This window comes from Scheffersomyces coipomensis (genome assembly GCF_036884675.1).
Source record: "Scheffersomyces coipomensis strain NRRL Y-17651 chromosome Unknown DFJ63scaffold_5, whole genome shotgun sequence".
Classification (NCBI taxonomy): Eukaryota; Fungi; Ascomycota; class Pichiomycetes; order Serinales; family Debaryomycetaceae; genus Scheffersomyces; species Scheffersomyces coipomensis.
The window spans coordinates 450,966-472,976 of NW_027042896.1; the positions used below are offsets into that span (position 1 = coordinate 450,966).

General features: G+C 31.0%; 7 protein-coding genes across 7 annotated transcripts; 2 read left to right on the forward strand and 5 right to left on the reverse strand. All coding sequences in view use genetic code 12, as the record gives it.

The window, feature by feature from the left end:
- Nucleotides 1-83: 83 nt before the first annotated feature.
- DFJ63DRAFT_288650 (SAGA complex subunit) lies at nt 84-2,408 on the forward strand (the record flags this gene model as incomplete). The annotated part of the gene is made up of 1 exon (XM_064905159.1): nt 84-2,408. The coding sequence occupies one exon, from the start codon at nt 84-86 to the stop codon at nt 2,406-2,408; it is 2,325 nt and encodes a 774-aa protein (XP_064760909.1).
- Nucleotides 2,409-2,444: 36 nt separating this feature from the next.
- Nucleotides 2,445-5,099, reverse strand: GYP8 (Gyp8p). Its single transcript, XM_064907112.1, has one exon. The coding sequence runs from the start codon at nt 5,040-5,042 to the stop codon at nt 2,697-2,699; it is 2,346 nt and encodes a 781-aa protein (XP_064760910.1). The 5' UTR covers nt 5,043-5,099; the 3' UTR covers nt 2,445-2,696.
- Nucleotides 5,100-5,277: 178 nt separating this feature from the next.
- Nucleotides 5,278-6,946, forward strand: DFJ63DRAFT_319815 (uncharacterized protein). The gene has a single exon (XM_064907113.1). It carries the CDS (start codon nt 5,686-5,688, stop codon nt 6,928-6,930), a length of 1,245 nt encoding a protein of 414 aa, XP_064760911.1. The 5' UTR covers nt 5,278-5,685; the 3' UTR covers nt 6,931-6,946.
- A 105-nt stretch (nt 6,947-7,051) lies between these two features.
- On the reverse strand, nt 7,052-8,008 carry GRE3 (trifunctional aldehyde reductase/xylose reductase/glucose 1-dehydrogenase (NADP(+)); the record flags this gene model as incomplete). The annotated part of the gene is made up of 1 exon (XM_064907497.1): nt 7,052-8,008. The coding sequence occupies one exon, from the start codon at nt 8,006-8,008 to the stop codon at nt 7,052-7,054; it is 957 nt and encodes a 318-aa protein (XP_064760912.1).
- Nucleotides 8,009-11,131: 3,123 nt separating this feature from the next.
- MIG1 (transcription factor) lies at nt 11,132-13,428 on the reverse strand. The gene has a single exon (XM_064905497.1). The coding sequence runs from the start codon at nt 13,093-13,095 to the stop codon at nt 11,272-11,274; it is 1,824 nt and encodes a 607-aa protein (XP_064760913.1). The 5' UTR covers nt 13,096-13,428; the 3' UTR covers nt 11,132-11,271.
- Nucleotides 13,429-16,843: 3,415 nt separating this feature from the next.
- On the reverse strand, nt 16,844-19,231 carry CTA7 (Cta7p; the record flags this gene model as incomplete). The annotated part of the gene is made up of 3 exons (XM_064905139.1): nt 16,844-16,977; nt 17,056-19,002; nt 19,069-19,231. The coding sequence occupies 3 exons, from the start codon at nt 19,229-19,231 to the stop codon at nt 16,844-16,846; spliced, it is 2,244 nt and encodes a 747-aa protein (XP_064760914.1).
- A 1,566-nt stretch (nt 19,232-20,797) lies between these two features.
- On the reverse strand, nt 20,798-21,913 carry DFJ63DRAFT_336346 (uncharacterized protein; the record flags this gene model as incomplete). The annotated part of the gene is made up of 1 exon (XM_064908365.1): nt 20,798-21,913. The coding sequence occupies one exon, from the start codon at nt 21,911-21,913 to the stop codon at nt 20,798-20,800; it is 1,116 nt and encodes a 371-aa protein (XP_064760915.1).
- Between the last annotated feature and the right edge of the window lie 98 nt (nt 21,914-22,011).

Here is a 22,011-nt window from a genome sequence, read left to right on the forward strand (position 1 = left end):
ACCAACAAAAACACAAAAATTATATTTTTCTATTTAACTAATCATATACTTTATTTGCATTTATCTATATATCACGAGACATTATGGCGTCAATTGAACAGGATGACTTATTCAACGTGGAGAATGATGATGAAATGTTAGAAGATGAAGAGGAAGAAGAAGAAGTTGATGATAGAAATCAAGGTAATTATGGTGAAATTGAACAAGATGAAAATATAGAGAATGATAACGATGATGACGATGAAGAGGAGGAGGAAGATGAAGACGGCGACGGTGATGGCGAAGGGGATGAAGATGATGAAGAAGAGGCTGATGATGAAGATGAGGATGAAGAAGATGAAGAGGATGAAGAAATGGAAGAAGAAGGTGAAGGTGGTGATGGTGAAGATGATGAAGAAGAAGAAGAGGACGAAGAGGAAGAAAATACTAGCAAGAATAAAACTGGATCCGGAGGTGATGAAGAAGATGATGATGAAGACGAGGAGGATGAAGATGATGATGATAATGAAAAATTCATAGATGCCAAAGAAACTCAAGAAGATTTAAAACCTCCATCTCTGGAACTTCAAAAAGATGAAACAGAAGATATATTAATGTTAGATGATAAAACAGAAACAGATAAGGAAAGAAAATCTCAGGAAGATGCTAAAGATCCTCAATCTCAACAAGATAAACAACAACCAGAAGATGAATCTCATCCCGAATCCAAATCAACCACCACCGAGGATAACAAAGATAAAGACCAAAAAGAAGATGCCGACATAGACAGTGATGATGATTCTGAAAAACCCAAATCAGATGAAACCCTGGAACAAATCATCGAAGAGAAAAGCTTCCGAGATGAATTCATATCCAAAGCTAAAGTCGCCACTGAATTCGATATAATACCATCAGTGGCCATACCGTATACTTCCCAATGTCATTCATTAGCGTTCACTGAAGGTCCTAAATGGATATTAACTGGTGGTGAGGATGGATTCATTAGAAAATATGATTTCATTGCCTCAATCCAAGGTAAATCCCCCTTAACCATGGCTCAAAAACATAATTTAGTAGCTGATTCCTTAACCAAAGCTGGTGTAATTTGTTCATATTGGGAAAATGAACAACCAATGACAAGAAAAGAATTAATGAATATTAACCCTAAATTGAAATTAAGTGATTTTAGTACAGGGTCGGTCAGTTACGAACCAAAAGTAAATCCTGTATATGCCTTAGATGTTGAACGTTCAGGTTATTGGTGTTTATCAGGGTTATTATCCGGTGGGATCTCATTGTATACTATGAGATATAATGAAAATACTATTCATCATTATTTTCTGCATTCCAATAATAAAAAAATAGAAAGTAATTGGTCATTAAATGAAGGTCATAATAATGCCGTATCAGTGTTAAAATTAAATACAGCTCAAGATAAATTTTTATCAGGTTCATGGGATAAAACTATAAGAGAATGGGATCTTAATACAGGAAAGACAACTACGTTATTCACGGGTAGTACTGGTCAAATATCAAACATTCAATATAGACCAATGGGTTTAACTGATTTGTCATTAGATTTTGAAGAAGAGTCCGTAGTTCCTCCAACAACAGCAGCCACTAATAATATAACTAATGGGAATGGAACTACAGCTAATGGTGATGATGAGGATGTTGATTCCTTATTTGGTGAAAGTGACGTTGATGCAGACGGTGATGTTAAAGTTGAAGCCAATGGAAATGAGGTAACAGTTAAAGAAGAAAATAGAAAAGCAGAAGAAGAACAAGATAAATCAAGTCCACAACCAGTATTCAATAATTCAAAAGTGACGAATAAAACTTATAAAAATGAAGATATCTTCATGAGTTCAAGTATAGACGGTACGATCAATATCTGGGATGCCAGAGTACAAAACCCAGTCTTAAGACTTGGAATATCAGATGGAGTTCCACCATGGTGTATGTCATCCACATGGTCCAATTGTGGTGAATATATATACGCCGGTAGAAGAAACAGTACCGTTGAAGAATTCTCCATAAAAATGCCATTCAAGAGATCATCAAAATCAGGGATAAATAAAGATACCATGACCCCTAACGTTCTGAAATTATTACAATTCCCAAAAATATCCGGTCCAGTAAGTTCAATATCAACCATGCCTAATAATAATTTCCTCTTATGTGGTTCCAACGATAATATCAGATTATATGATTTGACTCTTTATGATGAACATGCCAATGTGGCAGCCAATGCAAAGAAACAAGCTACTCCATTCTTAATTATCCCCGGTCATCAAGGTGGTACGTTAAGTTCGCTTTATGTGGATGAGACTGGTAGATTCATGGTTAGTGCAAGTGGAAATAGAGGTTGGGGTCATTCAAGTTTTACTGATACGGTCTTAGTTTATGAAATTGATATTGGTATATAGTAACGAGCTAAATAGGATACTTTTTCTTTAATGAACATTAAAAATAACATTAAAACGTTATATATATAAAATAAATAATTAAAGTAGGAACGTATATACGGGGTATGAAAATGATAATGTTAAGATGTGAAAAAACCAATCATAAATAAATAAAAATATAAGATATGTACAACAACAAAAGTATATAAAAGAACTGAAGATTATAAAATATCACCAAAAAAAAGAAAAAAAAAAGAGAAGATTAAAACAAGAAACCATATAAGGATCAAATAGTGTAAAGTAACGTTACTAAGTAATAAATCCATATAAGGTATTTCTTAAACCGCCAAGACCAACTTGACCAAAATTTATCCCTTGATGAACTATTTCTGATTGTTTAACAAATGTACAAACATCATTAATAGCTCCACCAACATCACTTATGATATCAGCACTTATGTTTGATATTTCATTTGTGATGGAATTGATGGGATTTTCATGTTGAATTAAAAGTGAATGACTTAAATCCTTAAGGGGAGATGTAAAACTATTAATATTAAATAGATTGAAAGCATTATGATTATAAAAGTTTGGATTATTTTTAATTAAAAGGAAATGAATTAAAAATCCAATAAACCCAATGGTAAAGCTGATTTTATAAATATTGCTGAAGATTAAATGAGTATTTTTATTTCTATTGATTAATTTTTTATTATCTTTATCATCTTTATCATTCAGGAGTGGTGATGATGGAATAATTGGGCTAGATAATATCGAATTTTCAATTTTGAATAACTTTTTAAAGATCATTGATGAAGTATGCGCTATTTTGGAGTTTATAGAAGATGAAGAAGTTGATGTTAAACTTAATGATGATGATAACAGATGAGGATTTGAATGTGAATCAAAACTATTTTCAGATATGACTGAATTGGCCAATTCTTCTTGTTGTTCAAGGATTTTCTGTTTAGTTTCTAAATCAAAGATGGTTTGTTTGGCAATTTCATCTTCTTGTGATTGAAGTAATTCACTAAATGAAATGTTATTATGGGTTTGTTTTAAAACGTCATTGATTAATAAATGTTCATAATGTTTAAATTTATAAAAATTATCAAAGTTTATATTGGAGGAAGTTAATAATACGGAATGAGGATTGAACTGATTAAACCAAATATCAAACGTTGAATTTGCATTCTTCAAGCCTTCAATAGGATAAGTTTCAATTAATTCTTTAGCTTTATTTAAGATTTTAATAAGCCCATTATCAGATAATCCATCAAATAAACTAGTTGGTGAAGTTAAAGTATGAACTAAATCAGGATCGATATTACTAAAATCATAATTATCAGTTTCATCATCAATATTCAATTTGGAAAATAATTCATCTTTAACATAAAGTAAGGTTGCCACATAGATATAGACACTAATAATGATGGAATTATAACTTAAAATGAAATCCCAAAGGATTAAAAGATGTTGAATATTAGAAATATCATGACTGTAAAGCGTTAAAATACATGAAAGACTTTGATAAAAGTTGTAATCATAATGTAAACCATCTGACATCAAATATTGATTACTTGTCTGTTTAATTAATTCAAATAATGTAGGATCGATAATTTCTAATAAAGTTGGAATCAATTTTAAATGATTAGTAGAAAGAGTGATATCATTAATCATAAAATCACGTAAATGGAAAATCGTGAAACGTTCTAATAATTTGAATGCTAATTCTTCATTTATATTGTAATTTCCAGTACAATTGGTTGTAGGTGAGGAACGAGAATCATTATCATCATTGTCTTCATGTGAGTCATTATTATTATTGTTATTATAACAAACTAATAAGATTATGCTGGCAATATCATGAAACCCTTGATAATAATGTAAAGTAGGGTATTTTCTTAAAATTTTAATGATTAGATTCAATAATTTCTTTTTTAATTCATTCATATCAGATGGTGAAAAAATAGTAGTATAAGATTCATTTTGAAGATGTGATTGCAAAGATTGAATATGATTTAATATTGTGAATGATCTTTGAATATCTAATTTAACTTGATCTTCATCTTTATGAGGTAATAAATCATTATTATTAAGATATTCAAGGAAGAATGATGCTGAAATAGCATTTAATTTGGTACTACTATTAGTATTGCTACCGTTATTACTGGTTGGAGTAACAATCGTTGCAGTACTATCTGATGATGATTCTAATGATTGATTATCATAATTCATACCTAATAATATGGGCCAAATAATGGATCTAAAATCATTATTAATAAGACCATCATTGGATCTCAGATAATTGATTAAATTGTCTAATTGATTTGAATGAGATGATGAAGAGATTGATTCCTGAATTGATTTTATCTTTAAATTTTTAATATGATCATTTAAAGGTTGATCTTCACCATTATAGAAAGATTTACCTAATTTATCCATATCCATAGATACCCAATCTGGATGCAGCAGTAGATTCAAGAGTACGTTATTATGAGATGATGAGATTGAATTAGGCGGCAATGAATTTGAAGATGGTGAAGTTGATGATGATGAAGAAGATGATGGGGTCATTGCCGTTGATGACGATGTTGTTATGGTGCTAGGTGAGATTGAGGAAGATGAATTCCCATTAGCTACCATAGTTGACATGATGGATATTTAAAGTCAACTCTATTTATATAATGTTTATTTACAAAATTAGATCAGCTCTAAATTTAGACAAGTGATATGATTGCAATTAACACACTTTCCACACTGTCAGTCAGTCAGTCAGTCAGCCACCCTGATTGATTATATTAATCGATTGAATGATTGAACGATCGATCGTTTGATTGATTGCTCAGTAGCTGAATTGATTGATTGATGGTGTATGATATGACTGGTTGGTTGTAAATAGTTGATGATGGTGCTGCCTTTTTTTTAAGACAGTTGATAAATTCAAATTTTGTTATGTTTATTTCCAGATGATGAGGGTTTTTGATTTTTGAGTTGAGTGATGATTTGAGATTTTGGTTTAACAGGGGTGGCGGGCGAGCGAGGGGGTTTTTTTGTTTATCAGACAATTTAAATTAAAAGACCAGACAAAAGAGATTAAAAAAAATGACAAAAATTGATTAAGATTATATGCAGGTGTGGTATCTTGTTTTGAAGTATGGGGAATCTAACAACGAGCGGGCGATAAAAGGAAAAAAATTCCGTTTGGATTTGTTCAACTACATTTTTTTTTTCATATTTAATATCACTTTGATCTTCTTCTTGTATAACTTCAACTTCTTTAACGAATTGATTAAGTATGCCTATTTCAACTGAAGCCACCCCCTCGGAGTCAACTTCATACTCCATCTCATCCACTAAATCAGATGATGAATCGTTACAACTTTTAATCAATTGGACCGATAATCAAACTTCTCGATTTCATTATATTTGGCTTCGTGATAATTGTCATTGTGAAAAATGTTATTATCCTACCACCAAACAACGATTATTGAATTCTTCTTTCATTAGAGATGATATCAAACCAATTAAAATCGATAGTAATAATGATAAAACCGGTTTAACTATCACTTGGGATCAAGATAATCATAGTAGTACTTATCAATTCGATTGGTTATATTTACATTCTTATCAACCAAAATTAATCCCCAATAATTTGAAATTAAAAGGTGAACAAACCATTTTAGCTCAATCATATTGGAAAGTAAATGATATCAAACATAAATTACCTACCGTTGATTTCAACACCATAATTCAATCAAGTGATGAAACCGATCAAGAACAAGCTATCAAAGATTGGAGTTTAAAAATTTGGAAATATGGTTTCTGTCTCATTGATAATGTTCCTGTAACTCCTGAAGATACCGAACGCTTATGTGAAAAATTATCTTATATTAGACCAACTCATTATGGAGGATTTTGGGATTTTACTAGTGATTTATCCAAGAATGATACTGCTTATACAAATTTTGATATTTCTTGTCATACTGATGGTACTTATTGGTCAGATACACCTGGATTACAATTATTTCATTTATTATATCATGATGGTGAAGGTGGGACTACCTCATTGGTTGATGCTTTCCAATGTGCTCAAATCTTACGTGAAAAATATCCTCAAAGTTATGAATTATTCACCAAGATTAAAATCCCAGCTCATTCAGCTGGTGAAGAGAAAGTTTGTATTCAACCAGATATCCCCCAACCTATTTTCAAACTTAATGATGAAGGAGAATTAATTCAAGTTCGTTGGAATCAAAGTGATAGATCAACCATGGATAATTGGGTTGATCCAAATGATGTTCCAAAATTCTATACTGCCATTAAACATTGGGTATCAATTATAAATGATCCAACCAATGAATTATTTTATCAATTAAAACCAGGTCAATGTTTGATATTTGATAATTGGAGATGTTTCCATTCTAGAACTGAATTCACCGGTAAGAGAAGAATGTGTGGTGCTTATATTAATCGTGATGATTTTGTATCGACTTTAAAATTATTAAATTTAGGTAGAAAAGCAGTATTAGATTCAATCTAAATTATTTTTCGCAACACTTATTTTTCTTAAAAATTATATTATATATTTAATAAATGATTTAAAAAAGACTAAATACTAATAAACAATATTTTTTTGTAATCCTTTTCTCTCTCTAAATAGATTAGACAAAGATTGGAATCTTATCCCAATCCCATGGATCGTTGAATCTTAAACCAACATCTAATTTAGAAATAGCTTCGAAATCAGCTTCAGTTAAATCGAAATCATTAACTTCCAAATTTTGAGCTAATCTACCTGGATTATTTGATTTTGGAATAATAGCAATGTTTCTTTGAGAAGCCCATCTTAATAAAACTTGAGCTGGAGTTCTTTTAACTCTTTCAGCAATAGTTAAAACAGTAGCATGTTTGAATAAAGTTTCAGTAACTAAAGCTTTAGAATGGTTTAATTCTAAGAAAGATTGAGGACCAAATGATGAATAAGCAGTAATAGCAATACCTTTAGATTGAACCCATTCAACTAATCTTGGTTGTTGTAAGTATGGATGATGTTCAATTTGTAAGACAGCTGGTGGGATTTCAGCATCTCTTAATAAATCGTAAATTAAAGCACCAGTGAAGTTAGAAATACCAATGGACTTAATTTTACCAGCTTTAACTAATTTTTCTAAAGCTTTCCAAGTTTGTAATAATGTAACATTTTCATAATGGAAATTGTCACCATCACCACAGTAAAAACCAGGTGGATATTTTTCTTCTAATGGAACAAATTTAAAAGAAATTGGGAAATGGATTAAGAATAAATCAACATAATCTAATTTTAAATCACTTAAAGTTCTGTTTAAAGCGGTTTCAACGTTTTTTGGATCATGGAAATTATTCCATAATTTAGAAGTAATGAATAATTCTTCTCTTTTAACTAAACCATCTTTAATAGCTTTGTTGATACCATCACCAACTTCTTTTTCATTACCGTAATCTTCAGCACCATCGAATAATCTATATCCGACTTTAATGGCATTGTAGATTTGTTCAGCAGCAGTGGCGTTGTCAACTTTCCAACAACCAAAACCAACTAATGGCATTAAATGACCAGAATTTAATTTTAAAGTAGCCATGATGATGATATTAATATATATAAATACTTAAGTTAAGAATAATAAGAATATTAATTAATGAGAAGAAGAAGAAGAGAAAGGAAAAGAATATAACAAATCAAATTTTATAAATCAATTGAGGAGGTTTGAAGGGTTATTTATATTCCCCATTTTTCATCGATCAGAATTAAATTTTATGAATGAAAAAATGAATATTTACACAAAAACGTATTCCGAATTTATGGGTAAGAAACTGGTTCCGAATTTGATTAATTTTAGTCAAAAACTAAAATAAATAAAAAAAACTCAACACATAAACCACTATGTGTATCTGTACTGTGCTTGGACCTTTCTATTATATGAATTGGAACTGAATTCACCTTCAATTGTCAAATTTTTGAACGTATCTGTGTAAAGTTTCATCTATTATTTCTACTATTTATTTATAGATAATGGGTATGTTTCTAAGGCTTCAAGTATATATAATATGGCTTTTGTAACTATTATAATTTTCTACTCAATTCTTTTCTTAGTTGTTAATTTTCAATCATTCATTCTTGTGGTATTCATGATTTACCTTCTTGGTATGCGTACACCTTACTTACTCAGAAATTATCCGAACAATTGATTTTGGTAACTCCTATTTTAACAGCCAAAATCAGTGATAGAGTTGGTTTATAGTGAAGGTTCTACCTAATTGAACCTTCTGCTTTACTTACTTTTTACGTATATTAATAAATTCAATCAATATTCTACTAGTATAATTCGTCTCCCCCACTAAAAAGTTTAAACAAAATATACCAAACCACAAAAAAAGGGGATGAGAGATCTGACGTCAAAAAAAAATAAAAAAAAAAACAGGCAACAGGCAGACAGGCAGACATTGATTATATAGTTGAATCTTAACATGTATCATCAATTGAATTATTAGATGATATGTTTTTGTCTAATTAAACTTTTATTGAACTAAGTAAATGAATTTGAAATTGATGATACTTCTGATATTACCCCATATATTAAGGTGTTAATGTATTTCAACGATAATTTTGTATTGCTGTTATATTCTTCGTCCTGTATATAATTTATTCCCGCTTCGACCTTTTTTTCATAATTAAATTTTGAGTGAGACGGTTACACTACCTAATTGAGGTGGGGGAATATTTCTTTTGCCATTCCACACGACCTATACTTTTTTGATCTGTTTAGTATTAGTTATTTGCAGTTTAAGTAAAAAAGTGGGGGAGGGGTAGTAGGTATATCCTGTCCTAACCCCACCTCACCACACTTCACCTCCAATCCCCATAATTAGATAATATAATAATAGGAATAATAACCCATAACAATGACCTATAACTGTAACTACTTCGTACCTATTTATCCTTTATTCCGATATCACAATTGTTAATTATTATTTTATTTTATTTTATTTTATTTATTTTCTTGACCTATTTTTTTTTATCTGTGGTTAGACCTTAAACTAGAGCTTATATTCTATAGTACAGTATAAAAAATAATCACTAGTTTCAAGTTTAACATGTAACCGCCTTTCAATTAAACATAAGCGTTATCGTATATTTATAGGACTGGATTAACTTGCTCAAGCAAGCTAATACAATATAGGAAGAAAAGAAAGCGTGGCCCTTTCTAGTTTCGTCTGTTCTTTTATACTATTTTCTATAACAATTGCTGGATAAAAATATATTATCGATAAAGCCTGTTTACCCCTATATATTAACCTTACATTCAAGTTTTAATCTCTAATCTTAATCAAATAATCTCACCTATCTTTATACATATACTCTGTTTAATCTGTCGTAACTTACTACCAGAGTGCAATATTTAAAGATCTGAACTACTACAGTAACGGATCTACTAAGATTCTTCTAGACCTACCCCTCACTCCCTAACTAAATATATTCTCCGTACTATTTACTACAGATCTATCGTAATTCACTATAATAAAAACATTTCATTTTGTGGACGTCAAAGGGAAAAATTTATATTTTCGGAATAATTTAATAAAGAAGGTCGAATCCCTCACATATTTCTCACTTCTCACTAAAATAATTTTTAGCTGCACTCTATTTTCTATTATGGGGTAACAATCAAATAATAATCCATTCATATTATATTTTATCTAAACTTCTTGCTTAAAGTATACCGTTTTTGTACCTATGTTTACTATATGATTGCTTATTCTATCCGATAAATAGTGCGTGTGTGGGGTAGTTTTCCCGGGTAAACTCTTCCTCCAATAGTATTATCTATCTATCACTCCACAGATTGTTTGATCAGTACATTGTCTCTCTATTTGCTTGCTTTTAAATCTTTTTATGTAAGAATTTTAACGCATAGTTATCCCGGTATTCAAATAATAATGTGGAGAAATTTTAATAGGGCAAAAGTTTTAATGGTGGTTTAACATGAGCTAATTATTCCAAATTCACAAAAATTCCTATAATTTATCCAGAATTACCCATAATCTCTATCACTACCGTAATTATCGCACTAACTATGAGCTACTACCAGCGTAAAATATATGATTTTATGGGGAATCAATTTTCCCACAATAAAATCATGAGTTAGGTACAGCCTACATTACATTTTTATTCTGTAAGTTCCTTCCTTTCTTCTTTCGTATCCCTTTTCTCCAACTCACATTATTCAAATAAGTTCACGACACTATTAGGTATCCTGAAAATAACTCATTAAAGTTTATTAACTATTTTCTAGAACGATTAAAAAAGAATATTCCTTTGAAATTCTATTTCAAGGGTTACAAACACTGAAGATCTTTCCCCTATTATGCTTTCCCATTTTCTCCATTAGATGTTTTACAACTCTTTTAAGAAAATTATGGTTTTGTGAAGATGTTGTGGCAGAAATGGGTATTTTCTTGGTGGCTTTTTATGACCATTTTGCTGTAACGTGACAATATTTTCTTGTCGCTTTGGTGGTTTTTTTTTATTCATATATATACAGGACGTCAAATGCTTTTTTCTTCCTTACGTATCATATCATACTTCATATCGTCCGCCAATCTTTAAATATAGAAACTTTATGCACTTTTTAAAGTATGGTCGTACCATACCACTTCTTCCGAAATCTTGTTTGGTCTGATTCACCTTTAAATCTACATTTATTCTTATCTCTTAATAATACTAATATATATTAATTTTGTCTCTATTGTCATAATCAATAATATACTATATACTATTCTAAACTAACCCAAAAACGTAATCATAAAACTCATAACTTTATAACCTGACATAACATAACCTAACCTAACTCATAATACTTGATAATTTCATATCATTCTTCTTTTCAACATCAGCATTACCATTTGGTGTCATAAATGCTGGTGATGGATAATTGTTCAATGATGTAAAACTTAAAACTGAACGAATAGGAGGTAATGTAGTACCTGTAGTAGCAATACTTTGAGGAATAGCTGAAGGACTTACAACAACTCCAGATTTCTCTTTTTCATTAGCAATGGTTTGAGCAGCAGTACTGATCATGTTTTCTTGATATGCTTGAGGTTGTAAATGGGGTGAATGAGATGGAGTTTGTAATGGAGTTTCATTTGGTGAAATTATAAATTGTCCACCTTTACGAATACCACTACTACTATTACTGACAGCTGATGGAACCATACCATTAGATGAATTAGTTCCGTTCAAACTTCCATTACTACCGGAACTACTGGCTGATACTGAACTCATCATGAATAATTGACCCAGTGATTGAGTTGGAGAATTTGGTCTTGATTTCTTATTTGATGGACCATTTTGATTATATCCAGTACTATTATGATTGTTATTGTTGTTGTTGTTATTGTTGTTGTTGAAGAATTCCAAGTTTAATGAGGTGGAACTAACTTGTTTAGGTAAGGTGAAAGTAGATCTTTGTTGATTTAAAACATTACTAGATGAATTAGTACTATTCAAAGTTGATTTGATTGGAGTTAATCTTTGGAATGATGATAATGATGCTAAATTACTTCCTGAATTAGATTGTTTCAATTTACTTAATGAACTTAATGAAGTTGAAGAACCAAATAATCTTGTCTTTTGTTGATTTTGTAAAAAGTATTCATTCAAATTACTGATCAGAGCAGTTGGTTTATGATGGAATGGAGGCTGCATTAAAGTAGAATTGGATGAAGTATCAGGTGAAGTTCCTAATGATTGAATGGCTGAATTGGCAGTTGATGCAGTTCCAGCTTGACTAAATACTGGACCACTAGAACTTATAGATGAAGCAGAATCTGATTTACTAATGATTGGAACTGGTAATGAACTGGTGAATTGTTGTGATTGTTGTTGCATTCTTAATCCATCGGAAGAAACGGTTCTTTGTGTTAATGGTCTAGAATTAGTAGTAGCATTACTATTATTGATTGTATTGGTGTTGGTAAAATGCTGGAAACCTGTTGGAGATGAAGGTAATGAGAAAAGAGCAGTACCAGTCTGTTGATAATGTTGTTGAGGTACAGGTTGTTGCTGTTGAATTTGTTGCTGATTGATATGTTGTTGAACTTGGACTGGAACGGCAACTTGAGATTGGGCATTAGGCGGTATTGGCATATAAGCATATGGTTGTGGTTGTTGTGGTTGACCTTGTTGATTGGTTGGAGCTGCCATTTGTTGTTGAGGAATGAAATAAACTGGGTATGGTTGATGATATATTGGATTACCATTTCTATCTACTGAAAATGGTATAGCTGTTGACACTGGTTGAAATACAGCAGTAGTAGGTGGTTGAACTGATAATGGTTCAAGAGTAGTGGTGGTAGTGGAAGATACATTTACTTCACCCATATCTAATTTATTCTTTCTCTTTCTTGAAGTTGGATTATTATGAATTCTTAAATGTCTTGTTAATTCATCAGATCTGCTAAATCTTTTAGTACAACCTGGAAAAGTACAAGCATGAGGCTTTTCACCCGTATGAGTTCTTATATGTCTGGTTTGATGTTCTAATCTATGAAATGCTTTATCACAGAATGTACATTTATAAGGCCTTTCTTCTTTATTTTTCTTTTCCTTACCATTAGAAGTAATGGATAAGTTATGGATATTGGCAGCAATGTCAGTATTACTCATGATGATATTGACTGTCTTATTGGTATATATTTGTGGGTAGTAGTAAATTTCTCACAATCTATTTTACTTATAGGGATTAGTCCGGTACGAAAAAATATTTATTCTGCTAATATGGATGGATTAATACGGTGGGGGATTTAGGGGATGAATGGAAATAATGGAAACGATAAATAATAAGGGTATAACTTGGATAAATAGGATATATATTAACTAAAAAGAACAAATTCTTATAAAATTTATAATTTTTATTTCTAAAGCGTAAATTCTGTTTTATATATATATAGAATCTAGCTATTTTTGAATGTGAATATGATGTTTTTTTGTTCCTCCAACGTTTACAAAAAAAAAATTAAATTAAAAAAAAAAAAAAACAATAAATAAAATAAAAAATAAAAATGTCTCATGAAAATTTAATTTAAAATTATTTTTAAAAGCTGGCGCATGCTCCAACCTGCACACAACAAAGTCTTACCCTAATTATTCCCTCCCCCCAACCACACCAAAGTTGTATTTTCTTTAAAAATAAAAAGAAATTAAATTTAATATGTAACCCACAAAATGATATATACAGGACTGCATCTAGTTTTTCCGGACGGACTCATTTCCCCGGTTAGGGAAATATAAAATAATAAGCAGTAGTATGATATTTTTTGGGGAAATTTAAAATGTGTTAAACTAAAGATTCAAAAATTTATACGCTGGCTTAATTGTTGAACTTTGACATATGTACATATATATTAACATGGGTTAAATTGTTTGGATTGAACAAAGATTGAATGTGTAGTGGTAATTGAAGTAAACTATTGTGGTAGTTATATGATAAGAAAATAATGTAGAAGAAGACCATTCAAAATGGGCAGATACAAGCTTTAACAGATATAGCATCTTTAATTACCATTTTTACAGGCGCCGATTTACAATTACGCGTATGACGAGGTGAATGTGTATGTGAATGTAGAGTGTTGAGATCAAATGAGTAGTTACGTATTGACATTATGTATATGAAAAGCATTGCTTGGGGTATGTTACATATGTAACACTCAGTATTATAGTTTTAAACGAGCATACGTTGTGTTATCGTTACATCCTACATCAAACTAATTTCTCCAGTTTGGAGATGATTAAGAATTTGTGGAATCTAAAAAAATATAATATTACTCCGTAACCCTAACTAAACAAACCCCAACCTGATGGATTCAGATGAAATAATAATACAATAATAATAATAATACATCTAAAAATGTATGATCAGATAACCATACATATAAAAAGAAATAGAAAAATTGCAAATTTTCTTGTCAAAATATTTAGTCTTGTCACTCTAAATCTTCTTTTCTTTGACTCATGTCATATTGATTTTGATTTAAACTGTAAATTAGTGAAAAATTTTTCCGATGCTCTATTAAAAAATAAATGGATAATATTTAAACCAAAAAAAAAATGATTACGAAAATGTCGTTTATTTTATTTTTATTTTAATTAAATATCATTTTTTTTTTTGTTCAGATTAGAAGATTTGTGTCTTAGAAAAATAACAACATGATAAAAATAATAAGACAAGAATTAAATTTCTACAATAGGCAACTTAAAACATCAAAAGTGTGGATTGCCTCCTATTTCTATAATAGTAGTGGGATTGCAGCAAATATTGTGTTCCTTCGATTTATTCATTCTAGGCCAAATAACTAGCCTAGCAACTATACCTGAAACGATCAGTGTAAATATTGAGTAGAATTAGGCAGATTTTAACAGAATGAGGAGGAGGGGTGGGAATGCTCTACATTACATAGACCGTATATTTTAACCTTTTATCGACGGGAATGATCGGATTAGAATGGGACTTAAGCCAAATAGTCTATTATTCTCACCCGATTTAACAATTAATACTGGAAATGTAGGAACCGTAACTAAGATTGCTATTTCAGTTAATAATTACTATGGTTGGATACTTTACACGATCATATGCTCAAATCGCATACCACTGTTCCTTGGATATTTAAAAATCAAAAGGTTTTTCATTGTAATTGGTACCCCCATGGGGGAACACACAGTTTTGCATATTATTATTTTTAGACAGAAAGCGACCTTTACGTTAAAGCCTTTCATAATATCATATGCTTTTTTTTAAGATTTGGTGTATAAAGATGATTATTATTTTATAAAAGGTTGTTATTTTTAGGCTTTTAATGTATTTTTAGTTTAGAGTTTTAGTTCTTAAATGTTAACAATCCGTGAAACAGTGTAGGTTTAAGCCAATAAATGGAGGGACGATCCATTAAATTTCCTTATGATTGTTAATTAGTTAGGATAGGGCGAAGGTCTAGATCATAAAAAAGCCTAAACTTAAATATATGTTGCTTTTTATGATCCTATGAATATGTTAGTTAACTCCTATCAGGCATGAAGAAGTATTACTCTTTATAGTTATTGCTTGTTTATAACCAAGTAAGGGAAATTGTACATAATATCCTATCCTATCCTATCCCATCCCAGGTCAACCTTTTCATCTTCATGCATATTTTTTGGGATTTTTTGGAATTCTATTGCACCTTATCTCACTACAAAATTTCAACTAAATCTTTTTTTTTTTGTTCTATTTTTGTTCTAAAAAAGAAAACTACCCCACCCCCTCGTTCTCACTTACATTGCCCCACTACAGATAATTATACTGTTCTATACATTTCCTAATTAGGAAATTATCCCTCCTCCACCCACAACGTTAAATTTTTAATCAAATCCAATTTTTTTTACGACTTCATTTCTCCTATCCTCCACCACTTCCCTCCACCATTTCCTCCACATTTTTAGACATTGATTTTCATACTATATAGTAATGAAACTTGCATGATTTGTCTATATATTTAGTAGGATAATGAAGCGAATCATTCATTGATTGATATATGGTTTGTTTCTCCATATTATTAATAAAAATTTATTCTCTCTCCGTAATTTATTGCGATAATTATTCCATGATGAGACTACTGTAAATATATTCCCCGTATTATATTATTAATCAACACTATTTGGGGACAACCTAACTCCTATTATTTCCTCTTACTATGTAACCATTAACGATTTATAATTATTATTTCATCTAATTGTCATAAAATACTTTATTATTAATACTAGTTAATCTTAAAAAAATTTTATTTACCTAGATCCCCCCCCCCACCTTCTCACATACTCTCACTCTCTACTAAAATTTACGTTCCTAAAACTTCTATCTTCCCTTTACTTCCGATAAGTTACGGAACGACTCAAGCCTCGACGGCAATATACTTAATTTATACTCTACTCCAGCTTCAAGCTTCTTCCAAACCACCACCTTTATTTTACCGAGTGTTTTGCCTTATTTTCAATGTCGTCGTTTGCGGTAAATTTTGTTCCTTGTGCATGTAAGTTACGTGGTTTTCATCTTTATTATTATTATTTAATGGCTAATCTGATTTTCAAATTGTGGGGGATATGTTGGTGCTTTTGGAATCAGTACTTATTTTGGAAATTAGGGCACTATCCATTAATATCGGTATTATAATTTCCATTCCATTCTATGTCTCTCTCCTGCTTGCGGCTCACGAACAAAAAAAAATAAAAGATTTTAAAAAAAAAGTACCTGCACTCCAAACAACTCGGAAAAACTTTATGCACCAGAATTAAAATATGGGGCACCAACTACAACACTAAATAAATGAAACAAATATTCCTATAGTTTAACTATATTTATATATAAATCTAGTATACAAATTATTTAAAAATCATAATTGAAATCCATCCATTGATCAAACCATCTAAGATTACTAAATAAATTATCAACATCATCAGCACTAGCACTATTAGGATCAATAGGGCCATTATTATCCATCACTGTACCACCTGGAGTAACTCCCAATGCATTAAGTTCTGATCCAGGAGTTGAATTATCAGCGTTAGCATTATTATTCACACCTCCTCTATTGTTACTATTATCCATATTTGACGAGGACAGTTCCATAAAATCATCAGCTCTGTGCAATTGTTTTTCTAACAAGTCGTTAAATTCATCCTTAGGTTTTTCTAATTGAGTAGATGAGCCTTCTCTTGGTTCATTATTCAAACCTAATTGAATAAAACTGGCCTTATTGACATCTGAAGATCCATGATCGGTTCCAATAGAATCAAGCGCTTTGATATCTTCTTGTAAACGTAAGGATAAGATTCTATTGGCAGTCTTTAAAGCCCATAAACATTCTTTAACCATCTTAAATCTTTCTTTAATAATGATTTTACCTTGTTCATTTCTAACTGGTGATTTCTTTAAAATAGTTAATAATCGAATCGTACCTTTTAAAATCCCTCTTGCTTGATCCACAAATATACCACTATTGATTAATGTAACCGCATTAACCCCCGTATTAAATAATAATAATAATACCAAATACCATGGTGTATATAATAATCCAGCTTTATTGGTTTTATCTAAAACTTCAAGTATACCATGACATGCATCTAAAACCATCTCAATTTTTAAACCATGACTTGTGATTCTTCTACCAATATAATTAAATAATATCTTTCCATGGAAACACATTACTAAATCATAATAATGTAATTTAACTTGAACTTTAACTAAGGAACTGATAGTAACATTTCCCCCATGTTTTTGTTGTAATTGTCCTGTGATATCAGGTTCAGCTATCTTACTGAATAAAGTTAAATTTCTAAATCCATTATTATTAAACCAATCATGTAATTGAACTAATTCTTTATTGATTTGTTGATATTTGACTAATTCAGGACTATCATCAACTGAAGTATGAACGAAATTTGAAATTCTAGCAATATGGATTAATGCAAACGCAGGTAAAGTTATCCAATCATCACGTATAGTTTCTTCCTGGAAATCAAAAGTTGGATATTTTCTTGCTAAATCTTCATCTCTTAATCCACAATATCTACCGGTTTGTAATCCAAATAATCTATCAAATGTATAAACACACCAAAAGATTCTTTTCGCTTTTAATCGTTCATAAGGAGTCGAAACGTGAAGTTTTGGATTATCTTGGCCAATACCCATAGCTTTTGTCATAGTGATAGCTTGACCTAACGCATGGAAGGATGAAGTTTGACGATGACTAACTCTTAAATATAAAGCGATTAGTAACCAACTTTGAACTAATTCAAATGATTCCCATTCAAAACTTAAAATTGAAACCACTTGATACCCATATTTAAATAATTTCTCTTCGAGTTTTAATTTGTCCATTGATGGACCCTTTGGTTTTTGCATTTCCATAAATCTGATTGATAAAGCACAAGTTAAATATAAAATTGCACTGAAAAGTCTCGTTTGATTTGTTTTAGAATCACGATCATTGACATTCTTATTAAGTGAAAATTGTTCCCTAAGTAACTTATCATAAGCCAAAAGTTGTTCTCTAAACACTGTTTCATGAATGATAGCAAATAAAGGATTGATTTCTTTAAAATAATAATCAACATATTCTTCGGGGAAAATAACAAATTCAGGTAATTTTGGTAATTCTTCAGAACTAATATAACTACATCCTGACATATTCCAACCAAAGTATTGAGTTCTTGGAAGAGTGACTTCCTTTTTCAGTTCTTCAGATAAATTCTCATACATCGATTTACATAATTCACTAATTAATAAATTTTGATGTCTTCTCAGGAATCTCCATTTACTACTTGGATTTATTAAGATTTTTTCTAATTCCGGATTTTCAGGTTCCTTAGTAACTGGAGGTTTAAATGTTGATGAAGTACTGGTTGATAATAAACTTTCAAGATAATGAACTCTATTTTCCAAATGAGAAATATATTCTCCATCATTTGTTCTACTAACCACGGGTAATCCAAATGGTTCAACTAAAACTCTTTGACGTTTCGAAAGTGGGAATTGAGACAAATCTCTTAATTCAGCTGACCCACCACTATTTCCCAAATTACCTTGCATACCAACCATGCCATTATTACTACCAGGAGTATTGTAAATGGCAGAATATGTACATTCTTTCTTATTTCGTTTACAAGGTTCACAAGGAAATGATGCAGAACATTTAATCTTTTGAGTTCTACATCTATCACAAGCCTTGCTAACTCTCATTCTTGTTCTTTGAGCTCCACCACCACCTCCCATACTTTGATCCATAAGTTGTTGTCGTTGTTGTTGACCTTGTTGGATTGGGGGAGCCAATTGTACAGGTCCATGCGGCAAGGCGTAAGCTCCCAATTGTTGAGGTTGATAATTTCCAGGTGAACCATAAACATAAGGTGAATTAGTACCAGGAATGGCATTACCAAGCGGTGTAGTTACCCCAGGATTACTTATAGCAGGTAAAATAGTACTTGTTGGAGGACCCCCAATGGTATTATTTGATATGGATCCTCCACTTGAACCTCTGACGTTGGATTCGTTGGATGTAAGATATCCAGAATTACTATTATTTGAACCACCTTCATTCAACCCTCCACCATTAGTTCTAAACGCAAATGAATCAACTGGTCTATCATTAGCCTTTTTAACCATTTTTGCAGTAATTTATAGTCTAATTGGAGTACTTTATACAAATGTTTAAATGTAACTCTGATTATATTGAGTTCCGCTTCACGGACCGACCGACAAAAATATTCAAAAAAGAAAAAAATTTAATTTAGAAAATTATTCAACGTACACGACCCTTACCATAAAAAAAATCCAAAAACAAACTGAATATGTGGTAGCGCGTGAGAAATGTAGAATTAATTTGGTATACATCATCTTGGATATAAGTAATCAATGCTTATTATATCTAATTGCACATTTTAAGTAATGGATAGGCTATCTAAGAATTTGTTTATCATGGTTCTATATATTAAATATATTCCTAGTTACGTCCTCGTAGTATGAAATGGATATCTTTGTTCAAGGATCTGAACTTGTTCATTGATTAATTCTTCTCTTAAGAATGAATTATCTAGAATCATTGTGGAGTACCTCCTTCTCGAACTTTCACGGGGATATTCTTCTTTCACCATGCATAATAATAGAGAAGCTAAAAATACTCTGATGCTAGCTCCGCTGTTTTCAAACAATCCCAGAACTTCGAGTGTTATCGAATGGATAAGCAGAGGCAACCTGCGTGCGTAATGGATTAATAATCGGTTAGTCTCATCTCCGTCCATAGTGGGTAAGAATAGTTGATTGATAGACTGATTGAATTGGCGAAATCTAACTGAAGGAATAAAAAAGAGGATCTTTTAAAATTTACCCATTTGTAGATAAGCAGAACTGAATGTAGAGAAGCGTATCATTTATTTTGCGGATCAATTTTATTTTTGCAATATTTTACGAAAAATTAGTTTATATTTGATAAGATCAAGCATAGATTGCTTTGATTCCCTTCCTGATGAAAATACAAATAATAATATTCATTTAGATTTGTCAAATTACATAAATTTAAAATAATTCTTGGGATTCATGTTGGTCAAGCATTTTGAAAAGGATAAATTGGATGAATTCTATGACAAAATCGAAAATGTATTTGGAAAGAAACTCTCGGAACGACGCTACGATTATTTTGGATCTGGTGAAGATAAGAGGTTAGCGATATCGCTTGAGTTTAGCTAATTATGCTCTTTGAGTGTTACTAATTGTAATAGTCCGAATGCTTGGAAGTATGGTGTAAATGAACTACATATTATTACCTATATAATCTTTAAACTTTTATGTTAAATCAAACACTACTTTATTAACTTTATGAGTATCAAATAATTCAAAAGCCTCTTTACTTTGATCCAATCCAGTTTTATGATCAATAAAATGTTTGAAATCTCCTTTCATAACTTCAAAGAGTTCAAGAGCTTCTGGAAATAATGACCAAGCATGACATCTTCCAAACGAAATATTTATATTTTTTAAATAACATTCAAGTCCATCAAATGGTAATGGTCCATGCGCCATTCCTAATGAAGAAATAAATCCATTTCTACGAACAGAATCATAAGCAGTCTTTAATGCAGCTGATGAACCAACCACTTCTAAAATTGCATCAAATCCAACTCCATCGGTTTCGGATTCAATGAATTTCTTGATAGCATCACCATCAGTCTCGAAATTGATTGTTTGGTATGCTCCAAGTGCTTTGGCTTCTTGTAATCTTGAAGGAACATTATCAATACATACAATTTTTTTAAATCCAAAATGTTTCAATACTCTTAAAGCACATAAACCTACTGGACCAAGACCTAATTGTAGTATAGTAATATCAGAGATATCTTGTTTCACTGCACTTTGAGATGATTCATTTTTCAAATTATTAAGAATCTTTTTCACTCCATAATAACCCGTGATAAATATATCAGCCATTAATACATAAACGGAATCATCAACAGTATCATCTTTCGAGGTTGGTTTTTTAATCAAGGTAGATTTGGCATATGGAACTCTAACATATTCAGCTTGACCACCATCTAATCCGATTTTCCCAAATGTATTGGTTTTAACACATTGACCCGAATATCCATGTTTACAATACCAACATACCCCACATTGAATCGTAAATGTACTTAAAACATCTTCTCCGATTTTAAACTCTGAATCGAGAATTTCAGATCCCTTAGCAACAACAGTACCTAAGAATTCATGACCAATGATAGTATCAACAGGTCCTTTGATATGCCCTCTATAACTATGTAAATCACTTCCACATAATCCTGAATATTTCACTTTAAGGATAACATCCGATGGATCTATTATGGTTGGGGTTTTTCTTGATTCGGTTCTAACGTCATAAGGTGCATAGTACACAATGGCTTTCATATACTCTGGTAATTCACTCATTGTTGAATGTAGATTGGTTAATTCACTAATAGATAGTGAAAAGAGTGAAAATGGTCAAAAAGTATCATCTTCCCCAGACAGAAAAAGTTCACCACCCA